At 41.2% G+C, this 12,187-nt stretch overlaps 1 protein-coding gene across 3 annotated transcripts in view; it reads right to left on the bottom strand.

Moving 5' to 3' along the window:
- The window catches only part of mcc (MCC regulator of WNT signaling pathway), a 73,766-nt gene that overhangs the window by 17,857 nt on the left and 43,722 nt on the right, over positions 1-12,187 (bottom strand). For all 3 annotated transcript variants that reach the window (XM_080441145.1, XM_080441146.1, XM_080441147.1), the window contains 5 exons: positions 10,380-10,520; positions 10,044-10,133; positions 4,994-5,142; positions 1,845-1,985; positions 114-214 (listed from right to left, as the gene is read on the bottom strand). In XM_080441145.1, the coding sequence (XP_080297271.1) occupies positions 114-214; positions 1,845-1,985; positions 4,994-5,142; positions 10,044-10,133; positions 10,380-10,520 (622 nt within the window). The remainder of the gene's footprint in view (positions 1-113; positions 215-1,844; positions 1,986-4,993; positions 5,143-10,043; positions 10,134-10,379; positions 10,521-12,187) is intronic.

The raw sequence follows: 12,187 nt of genomic DNA, 5'->3' as shown, positions 1-12,187 counted from the left end.
ACGGGGCGCCTCGCAAGTCCAGATGTTACGTTTGTGACGTCCAGCATCGGTCCACCAACCCTCCCTCTAGGCAATGTTAATATAGGATACGTAAGAACAAAGTGTTTCTTTACCTACGGAGCCTACTCCAGCTGCTCTGAACTGTCCCAGGACCAGATTCTGCTCACTCTCTGCCAAAGCCAACAGCAGTTCATAAGCCTCGATGCACTGCTCACTGGAAGACACACATACACACACACACGTCAGATAAAAAAACACATATACACAGGAAATAGGGTTGCAGAACAGAAATGGTTCAGACAGCATCCTTCAGACAGTATTTGCAGTGCTTTGCAGATTCTCATGCCTACAAGTAAAGCTGCATGCACTCTCCCATGGCAGCACTAAACTCATCCATACCAATTCCTGAAAGGGATAATAAATGTATTTATATACATACGCGTATATACATTTACATATATATGCATACCATGTACACACACACACACACACACACACACACACACACACACACACACACACACACACACACACACACACACACACACACACACACACACACACACACACACACACACACACACACACACACACACACACACACACACACACACACACACACAGTAAGGATAAAATAATAACCCACACAAACATGTATTTTAAATGCACCTAAATGTTAGACAGACAGGCAGAGTCCTATACTTTATGCAGACTGGATCTGTTCATCTAATTAAATTCCTGACTGTAGGCTTGGTTAGGGACATACCTCATCAGGTACCACCATCACATAAAAAAGCAGAGGCCCGTGGCAAGCACACTGCTTAGATAAAATGCTAATGATATGCTAATAAGGGTTCATCTATACAAGCTAAGAGAAAGAATTTGAATAGGGGATATGGGTTTAACTGTATATGGGCTTTAAAGATATTTCTGCCCATTAGCCAACTCAGTTGAAAAAATATATAGTAGGTGACACATCCATGATTTATGGGTTGGAACGTAGAGTATTTTAAATCGAGTCAGAATCCTGTATTGTTGTGGGAATGTTGGCAAGTGAACCTATCATTTATCTTTTCATTGTTCAAACACTCAATGGTTCTGGCCAGACATTTCCATCATTATAATTGGACAAAGCACCTCACTTAACCACGTTGGCTTAAACCTACAGTATAACAATATATCATGTTGTGATATATTGAATGTTATACTGTAGGTGTATGCCTAACTTTGATGTAATTAACTCCAACATAAATAACCTCATTAATATTCTGTCAAAAACATCATGTCCATGCTTGCAAATTGAAAGGACACACTGTAGAGTATAATTTTCATATGACCAGATGTTGTATTTGTAATCAGCTAAACATGACAAGACTGAAAAAAGCATGACAAGACTGAAAACACAAAAACAAATTCCCTGTCCCAATCTCTAGCGGTCGCCTCCTTCAACTGCACTGCATCTTTTTTCCCTTTCTTGCTGCTCCTTGCAGAATGTATCCCCCTGCTGCTGTCAGGGAGAAACCCTGTATGTCCCAAAGAAACCGGGTTCCAATTGATCCAATGGAATTATGAGATTTAGTCACAAGCTCGTAATACTTTTCATTGGTTCATTGGTTAAACATTTAACATTTAAACCTGCAGACTGAAATAAAGGGCGACCAATAGCACTGATATATGACATTAAAAAAAAGAAAAAGATATGGACATATAGTACAAGGTTTCTGCCTGACAGCGACGTTATGCAATTCATGTAACTTCTTCCCTGACATCCTTCGTGTGTGTGTGTGTGTGTGTGTGTGTGTGTGTGTGTGTGTGTGTGTGTGTGTGTGTGTGTGTGTGTGTACCTGTACTGCAGTGCCAGTCTGAGAGCAGTAGCGTTAGACTCATATTTTCCCACCAGCATGCTCATCCTCTCAGCGTTGCCCTTACACTCCTCCAGAGTGATGGTCAGCAGGTCATTCTGAGACTTCAGGTGTTCAATTCGGCTAGAGGACACACAAACACACACACATTTCACAAAATATTACATATCGTTGTTGTCGGGCAGAAACCTTGTAAATTAATGCTCTACTTCGTCATACTAACAGCGTCCCACAAAAGTAGCGAAAATAGCAAATCTACAAGCTCACAACGCGCTGCATCGCACTACGTGGTGAGCTTGTAGATCCTCTAACTTATTTAATATATAAATAAATTATAGTGAAAGTGGTCAGGTGTGTCTGTGGTGGGTTTTATAAATATTGAACCAATGAAGTACCGTTTTTGGACATTCGAGGTTTCCACTCAACAGCAATGATGTATAGTTCATTTAACCCATTAAGACCGGGAACACATCTGTGTAACCAGTTAAACCATTATTTTATACTTTGGCTATTCAAAAATAGCAGATCTACAAGCTCATAGCGCAGTGCCACGCTATGAGCTTGTAGATCTGCAATTTTCTTTTAAAATAGTGAACATTTCTGCAAATCTTTGAATACATATTTTTTAAAGCGAGCATTTGTAACTCAAATCTTTGCTTCTGGGGATCCCTGGAACAAAATATTTTACAAATGTTCGCTTTAAAACAATATATTCACCCATTCAAATGTTCACGAATCTTTGGCTATTTTTGAATAGCCAAAGAGATCTAAAATGACAAGAGATGCGTTCCAGGGTTTTAATGCCTCTCACCGTTATCATTTAGAGACTTCAGACCTCCCCATGCTTGCTGCAGTCAGACAGAATAACTCTTCTCCTCTCCATGAATATAAGAACCTAATTCAGTTTCTTTGCACTGATAAAAAAAAAAGTGTGAAGCATTTTGTGTAGACTCATCGGGTTTTCTGTTTTAGCACTGATGATAGCGCTGATAACCTTAAACCTGTGCATTACTAACGCAAACACTGCCCTGACTGAATGAAGGTATTCATGGTGCTCGGCAGAGACTGCACCCTCAAAAAAAAAGACCCATTCATGGAGTTGAGTGGTGGAAAGCTGGCACTTGTTGTCAGTGGTGGTAACCACCAGTGGTGGAAAGTAACTAAGTACATGTACTCAAGTACTGTACTTGTACCTGAGTACACTTTTGAGGTACTTTACTGGCGTATTTCCAATACTTTTACTTCTACTCCACTACATCTCCGAGGGGAAATATTGTACTTTCACTCCACTACAATTATTTGAAAACTTTAGTTACTACATAGTTACTTTGTAGTTACTTTGTTGAATTATTATTACAAAACATACATTAACCTCTTCAGCCCTATGCTATTTAAACTTTGGCTATTTGAAAATAGCCGATCTACAAGCTCACAACGCTGTGAGCTTGTAGATCTGCTATTTACATAGGATACAGTACGTTGTGAAACGGGACATTCTGCGTAACGAGTACTTTTACTTTTGGTATTTTAAGTATATTTTGATGCCAACACTTGAACCACATGAACGCTTGGCGGAAATAAAATAGCAGATCTACTTGAGTAGATCAGCTATTTAGTGCAGAGGGAAAAAGGTACAGAGCCCTGGGGAAACTGGTTAACTAAGTACTGTGTATATATATATATATAGGGTTTAAGTTGATCGTTTGTTTTGAACATATAAATAGGGATATATTCACATTCTTAAAGGGTTTTAATCGTAGATGGAAAATATGATATTTGATATTTAGAACTTTTGTACTGCAAAATATAGGTCTGTTTTATTCCAATGTTTACAGTACATTACCAACAGAAATAAACCTCCTTAAATAAAAGACAGAACATCTAGATCAGAGGCAATCACCTAGAATCTAAGGGATTTGTTTATCATCTAGGTCCCAGATGATAAAAACATGGCTTCAATGCCCTTTTATTTACATCACTGATTGGGACTTTAACACATTGACTGCCAGAATTATTTCATATTTTTTTAGCCAGTGCCAGAGTTTTTCATTGGAAAAAAAAAAATACTCAGGAGCCGAAATACAGTATTTTTAAGTTTTAAGTTAACAAGGAAGTGGATAGGAGTCTAGATCTTCAACTAATCATATCTCCTTGGTCTTTGGGTGAAATTGGAAAAAAAAAAACTTTTTTCACTTCACGTAGATCTACGCGATTGGCACGTGGCGGCTTTTAAGCGGTTCGCGTAGATCTACGTGATTGGCAGTCAATGTGTTAAACAAACTAATGCCAGTATATCAGCTGCTGCTTGCCAGCTGCATTTGTCATTGTAGCTACCCACTAACACACTTTAAAACTGTATTGAAGCTTACAGTAATTCATAGCCAATCATGATCCACAGAACCCAAATTTCACCTTCTTCACCCCCAAATCCTAGATACGGTAAGTTGTCCAAGATCAATGACAATGGCCATGTTCACATGCACACAGTATACCCAGAATACAGACTCTTATCCCAGCTATGGTCTTGCTCTGAACTGAGTTACCTATAATAACCTGCTTTCCTTCCGATATCCCCGTTCCTATGAGCCTCTATGAATTGACATTTTTTCTAGCGAACTTTGTAAGGCTTGCTAGAGCACTAAGGTAGTTGCATCAACAACAAAATGTTGGTTCCAGTGGTAAGTAGTGATTTTATTGGGCGGCCATAGCTGAGTGGATAGAGGCCATCTGGGAATCGGAAGGCAGCCGGTTCGATCACCGGCTGCCTTCCCTGAAGGCAAGACTAACCACTAATCAAAGCCACCTGAGTAGCCATCATCTGGATCAAGCTGTAAAAAACATTTCCCCTCCCCTGGAGACCAGAAAAATACTGCCCCCCCCTATTGATCATTTAGAAAATTTACAATAAATCTTTCGTAGCCAGTAAAATGGCAAACGAGTATGCATTTTAAACATGATATGGTGTTAACATGCACTTTTATCGTGGCGCGTGAATAACAGGATTTTGTGCCTTTGTTTTGTTTGGAAGTGCCTGTAAACATGGCCAACTTTTTCATCACGTGGGTCATGTCAAATAAATAGAAATGTTACAAAAGTTAGTGTGTGAGCAAAAACTTGGTATAGTTGGTCACCTGTTGAGCCTCTCCGTCTCCACCTCAAACTCGCGGATTTTGCTCTCGGAGATGGCCGAGCCGTGGGAGTACAGGGTCTGGAAGATCTCCTGGATGTTGGAGCAGTCCTGCAGTGAATGGGCCAGGTGCTCCGCTACGTTACTGGACACCTGCACACAGCCACAGCACAATAATTACACCTAGTTTCACTTATTTATTGATTTTCATAGGAAAACATTTTAATCCATTTAAAAAAAAAACATTAAAACCGGGAGAGCATCTGTGTCATTTTAGATTTTTGCGTTGGCTATTCAAAAATAGCAGAGATACAAGCTCACATCGCTTCACTTTGTGCCACGCTGAGAGCAAATCATCTGCTTTTTTTTCAAAAATCTTGAAAGTGTGAGAACAACTGATTTAGAAGGCATTCGTAGAATCGGCCTCAGGTCTTAATGGGTTAACATTGTACCTTGAACTAGCCCCATGTTTTAAAATACAATCCTCTTTTCGTTAATAAACACGGAAAAAAACCCATAAGAGACCAACTGGTCCATGCTGATCATACATGTCATATGCCAACACCAACCTAATGGTAACTACCATAGTGGCAGCTGCGCACAATGCAACACTACTACTACCTTTTGCTATCCTCACCCAAAGTATTCCCCATAGAAAGTGTCATTACTCGTGTACATGTTACGTTTCCCATGAGGTTTAGCTTACAAGTTAGACTTTACTTAGCTCGTACGTTGGCAAAACCACCAGAAAACCTAAGCAATGTATAAGCAAACAAAAAAGTATTTTTTTCTACTATTCTAGGAGCCAGCTGTGAACCAGATATGTTAACCCATTTAGACCTGAGGCCAATTCTAAAAACCTAACAATTTTTAGAAACACTTATGTTGCTATATATAATGTACAGTATATAGCAACATCTAAAATGACACAGATTTTTTCCAGGATTGAATGGGTGAAATAGTTATTTTGGTATGGCAGTTTGTCCTGATTATTATTATTACTATTATGAGCTATGTATACTGTGCACATCTGTATTTGAAATGTGCTGCCTATTTATATATGACTGCCATTATGAGATTATACTTGATATTTTACTTAATGAGTGAGGTTATTTTGTAATGTGGCCTGATTGTTCCACATAGGTTGGACAGCATATTTAAGATGGCCTCTCTCGGTGGACCAAAATGTTGTAATTTCCAATAAACGTTGTATTTACATTTGAAGACAGTATGCAGGAGTTTTTTTATAACACATACTGATGCAGCAGGCTAACAAATACTGTACATTAGTACGAGCAGCTGCTTTTCAGTTTTACAGTAGCCTACATGCTTCGTGTTGAACAGCATTAACTGGACAATTGTGTGGATGTATGCAAGCGGATTATCCTGGTTGGGGTAAGGGGGGGGCAATGGGTGAGCATGTGTGTATGTAGTTATGTGAGTGAGTATGTAAGTGGGGGAAGGGATAGGGTGGGATACGGTACAGCGCAGAGACAGAAAAGAGAGGGTTGAGAGAGAGAGAGAGAGAGAGAGAGAGAGAGAGAAGGCTGCTATGCATGCAACAGTGGTCACCCGTCCAAACATTGTGTGTGTGTGTGTGTGTGTGTGTGTGTGTGTGTGTGTGTGTGTGTGGGGGTGTGTGTGTGTGTGTGTGTGTGTGTGTTTATGTATTTTTTTAACCACTTAAGCCCAATTTAATACTTATTAAATAGACATACAACAGAGTTGTGCGAAAATAGCCGATCTACAAGCTCTCAGTGTCTTAATTATCGCCTATAATAACACGCCCCAAAATAGGGATGCCTTTTTAAAGTGGTTAAAGTTATTTCATATCGAGTTTTACTTCGTGTTAATCCTTGTGTTGTGCCTCTTATATCTACGTAATATTATCATAATGTACAATTATTCTGATGCTGTCTGAAATTTCCCTCTGGGATAATAAATCAAGTTGGGTCTTATCGTGTGTGTGTGGCATGTCATTGGCTGGGGCTCTGTCCTGTCTGTCTTCATTGTGCTGTGCCATAAAGCAGCAGTGCACTGCCTTACAACACAGTGGTGGTACAAAACTATTGGTATCAAAATGTACTTAAAGTACCAAAAGTAAAAGTACAAAAATGTTTGAAAATAGCAGATCTACAAGCACACAATGCATTTCGATGCGACGCGTTGCGAGCTTGTAGATCGGCTATTTTCAAATAGCCTATGTATAAAATAGGGCTAAAGTGGTTAATGTATGTTTTATAATATAATAATTGCAGTAACTAGTAACTTAGGTTTTCAAATAATGGTAGTGGAGTAAAAAGTACAATATTTGCCTCCGAGATGTAGTGGAGTAGAAGTAAAAGTACTGAAAATTGGAAACACTCCAGTAAAGTAAAAATACCTCAAAATTGTACTTAAGTACAGTACTTGAGTAAATGTACTTAGTTACTTTACACCACTGCTTCACAACGCAGTGACTTAGCAAGGACTTCATCTAGAGAGGGAAGTGGAACGGTGCACGGCGAGACGAGAAGCTTATCTGCTGCTGCTGCATTCCATCAGATAACACGCCTGAAGCGCCATTCATACTTCGTCGAGCGACGGTGTCGCACGGCAAGAACAGCCGACCTACAAGCTCACACAAGGCGATGCCGTGTGAGCTTGTAGGTCTGTTATTCTCTGACGTTCTTGGCGTCGAGCGACGGCTCATAAGTTAGGCTTAAGCCTCCCCTGTCCTCTCACAGGAATCCTCCTTTCTCCTTCAATCGCTCCTCTTTCCTTCTCTGGCACCTCCTCTGTCACTGTCCCCTGGCCTCCTCACATAGCTCTCCTCTTTACCTTTCCTCCTCTTGTCTTCCTTCTTCTCCTCTCGTCTCCTCTGCGCTCTCTCTCTCTCTCTCTCTCCCCTCTCGTTTCTGTAATCTATTTTAGGAACCGTGGTTTCTACTGAAGGACTGACACATAGTTTTGTTGGATGGAGCTTCCCGGAACAGGCAAGAAATAAGAGCCTCCGGAAAACATTAGGATTGATTTTCCATCACAAACACACATGTGCAAACGGACGGTCGCGCACGCACGCATGCATGCATGCATGCATGCACGCACACATACACACACATCAAAAAGTTCTTCAAAGAAAAGCTATTTCAGGGTATTTCAACAGAATATGCTGTCTATCGGTGGCTCTCAAACATTTTCATGTCATGTGTGTGGCCACGGACCCCTGTTTGAAAATACAAATACGATTTGTGTTGTCATATTCTTTCACAATTGTGTCACTCTGAGACTTCCAAGTGTTCAATGTGGCACACACACACACACACACACACACACACACACTTAGACAACGTACACACAGTGTTTGTCAGCTGAGTCACCGAGAGTTTCGAGGAATGGCTTGTGAACAGTGATATTACAACTTTGACGCTCATGTAGCTCCTCGCCTTACAGGGGACACGTGAAGGGCAACCATATACAGGAAGGAGGCAACCAAACACTGATGATGTGGCTGTTGTCTGTGTGCTTACACTACGCGCCTGTGTAGACTGTGCTAGCGTTTGGCTGCCTGATGCAATAAGAGTGGCTTACCTATGGTATCTGCGAATGCTGCTTTCCTTCAGTGCGATTGCATTTACTGTAGACCCTGCACTCTGTGAGAGTTCTACTCCCACCTGCATTGTTCCACATGTTAACCCAATAAGACCAACGTGTCGATTTAAGATTTCTTTGGCTATTAAAAAATAGCAGATATACAAGCTCATAGCACGGCACCGAGTGCCGCACTATGAGCTTGTAGATCTTTGAATCTAGCAAATCTTTGAATACATATTTTTTAAAGCGAACATTTGTAACTCAAATCTTTGCTTCTGGGAGGTCCCTGGAACAAAATATTTTACAAATGTTAGCTTTAAAAAAATATGTATATTCAATGATTTGCACAAAAAATTTTCAAAAATGGCAGATCGACAAGCTCATAGCGCGGCACTCGGTGCCGCGCAATGAGCTTGTATATCTGCTATTTTTGAATAGCCAAAGACATCTAAAATGACAGAAATGCGTTCACGGGTTAAGGGAGCCCTCTCAGTACAGTATGTGTGACTGGATGAGTGATTCTCTGCAGGAGTGCTGCAGCAACTGTCAGCACCACCAACTGTCACAGGAAGTGTGTCAATCACTCTGGCTTCCACGACTAATGCAAACATGTGCCATTTACCTGCACGTTAATTCTCCAGTCTTATCCCAATTAACCCATTAAGATCCGAGGCCGATTCTACAAATGCTTTCTGTATCAGTAGTTCTCACACTTTAGAGTTATTAAAAAATAAATAAAAAAAATAGCAGCATAGTATATGATCTGCTGTTTTTGAATAGCCAACGCCAAAATCTAAAATGACACAGATGCTTTCCGGGTTTTAATGGGTTAAGGCAGTGCATTGATAATAGCGCTCGCCATGAAAGCACCATAGGCGGATCTTTTTTCTCCCTATTAAGTCGTTATGCCAATTCCCGATTCTGTGCATTCCCAGCTCTTCTCACTGCTAACTCCTACAGTTGGTCCTGGGGAGAGCACAAAAAATACGGTGTCTCCTCCAATACACAAGTCATCAGAGCCACTTCTTTTTCACCTGACAGTGAGGAGTTTCACCGGGAGGACATAACGCATGCGGGGGTACACACTATTCCACTATACCACACCTCGCTGGCGCCCTGAACAGCCTGTAGGAGTCACTAGTGCAGCGACAGAGATCGGCCTCCCTGCCCAGCATCCCGCCTGTGAACATGGCTAAATGTGTATGGAAGCCCAGCCAAGCTGGATGCACCATGGAGGATTTTTAAACCCCTAGTCTCTGTGGTGGTGGGCAGCCAGGAACCACTACGCCACCCCAACGTCACCGAGAGACATTAACTTAATGAGAGTAAGATCCTTTTTGCACACATGCTCAGTGCAGGTTATTTGCCTACATACACTGATTGATCACGAAACTTAATTGTTCAAATGATCTTTCCGGATTATGTCATGCAAGGACACATGCAAACACAAACAAACACACACACACAAACTGACGTCTTACCCCTATACTGCTGATCTCCGAGCCCAGCACAGGCCTCTCTGTGGATGAAGACTCGCTACGCGTCTTAGACAGCTTAACCCTCTCTGCCACCTGGTGAGCACAACACAACCAATCACATACTGTAACACATCTCTCCAAAACAACACTGTGACAAATATAGCGAGGGACATAGAAAGGGGAGAGAGAGAGAGAGAAAGAAAGAGCAGGGTGAAGACAGCAAGCAGTGAGAACACGACTAAGAATTTCATCCTGACATTTTTATCCCAATGCAGTCACCGGTTTTACTGTTGAGTGAGTAAACAATGTTGCACATTAAGCTAATGTGCTAGTCTTTACCTTGGCTACAGGGACGTCATTGCTGCTACTGCTGGTACTTAGCTCTCCAGTGCTTGGGTTGATGGGGCGGGAGACACCTGTCAAACGACCTGGGCTGGACGGTCCTCCAGACGTCTGGAGGCGAGTCTGCAGCTCCCGCACCTATAGCCAACAAGACACACACACACACTGAATTTCTGGTTTGACGTTTACATGCAGACAGTACTAGGAATACTGACTCTTAAGTCTTCTGGTGTAAAAAGTTCCGCTGTGACTGGCAGAACTTCGGCTATGCGTCCGGCGTACATACAGCCTGAGACGGGGCTGTATGTACAGAATGTACATGGGCTGAGACAGTTCTATACGACCCACCTGTCAGACTACTCAGATACTCATGAATCATTACGTGTAGGATTTTGTTCGTTTTGTTGAAGCACAGGACTGTGGTGGCTTATTCAAAACAAAAGACCCCAGCTGCAAAGGCAGACAAAAACCTACGTGTAATCATTTAACTGTCATTTTGTATGACTGTCTCTGTAAAATGAAACCTACAGGACCATAATTGAACTGATTGCAGTCAGTAAACATGTGTGCTTCCTTGGCATAGGTCTGTTCTCCACTGATATTAACCTTTCAACCACGTGAACCCTAGCATCCCTATTCTGGGCATGTCATAATAGGTGAACATTCCCGGAAAATAGACAATCTATAAGCTCACAAGCCTGGTTAACGTAGAAGGATTAATGGGTTAATAATTCACTTTCAAAACTCTCTTCAAGTGATACTGCAAGAAACTACTTTTCTTGAAGAATAAAAATAAGTAAACTAACTAAATACATCTCTAGCTACTGTAGTAGGAGTGCAAACAGCAAAGCTATTTGCCTTCGTAGAGGTCTGTGCTTTCTGTATATGCTTCTATTTATATATGCACCTAAATAACCCACTTTCCAATATCTTCATTTCTATGTGCCCACAAGTAAATAGATTGTCTGTGTTTTCTCTCCAGCTATATAGGGATATAAAGTAGTTGGTTTACTTCAGGGGTAAACTGAAGAGAAAAGAGTACACTGGAGTGAGAGGAGGCCTGGAGGAGGAAGATGAGATAAAGGGAGGAGTATTAACATAGTGATCGCGTCTTAAACTAATCATCCATAACTTCTGAATGTGAATGCTATATATGCTAATGATTTGCTAGAGAAGGAGGAGAACATTTTCCAGCAGCGCTGTAGGCAGCATGTGCTAATGCTCTTGTAAATATACATGTTTTTCTTAACTTTAGCAAAGCCAGTCTGGGCATCACCGAGTGAAGACCACATACCTTCTCAGTGGGGGAAAAAATAAAACATATGCATAGACTGGGTACACATGAGTGGTTCAAACTAAGAGCTCCTCCATAGATGTATGGGGGGGACTGCATAATGCCAATACATTTCAACATAACTCATACGGACTCATACACAGTAAAATCCTCAGTGTTAATTTATCCATTTGTAACTAGCGGTTCCTTTTGGTTACTTTGGTACATTTTCAGAGTTTAAGCAGTAATCCATAATTCTCATTTTAACCAATCTGTATGGTAGCGTATGTTAATACAATATAACTAAAACAATTCAGTGTTTGGAGGTGGTCTCTCCCTGCACTTCTATTGAGACATTTAGATCCTGTGGTCCTGTTTTACTGTGTGTTAAATCCTGTCCTTAGATGGAGCCAAGACTGTGTCTACCATTGGCAGCCTGACAGAGGACAGTCTGTGCATGCACCTCCCTACTCCTACCAACTGCATTTAGTTTCAAGAGTGGAAAGAAGAGAAGGAGCGTGTTATTGGGAAA

This window comes from Gymnoscopelus braueri (assembly GCF_963280865.1).
Source record: "Gymnoscopelus braueri genome assembly, chromosome: 10".
Classification (NCBI taxonomy): Eukaryota; Metazoa; Chordata; class Actinopteri; order Myctophiformes; family Myctophidae; genus Gymnoscopelus; species Gymnoscopelus braueri.
Note: the sequence above shows the minus strand (reverse complement) of the source record. Positions and strands in the feature narration are given on the sequence as shown.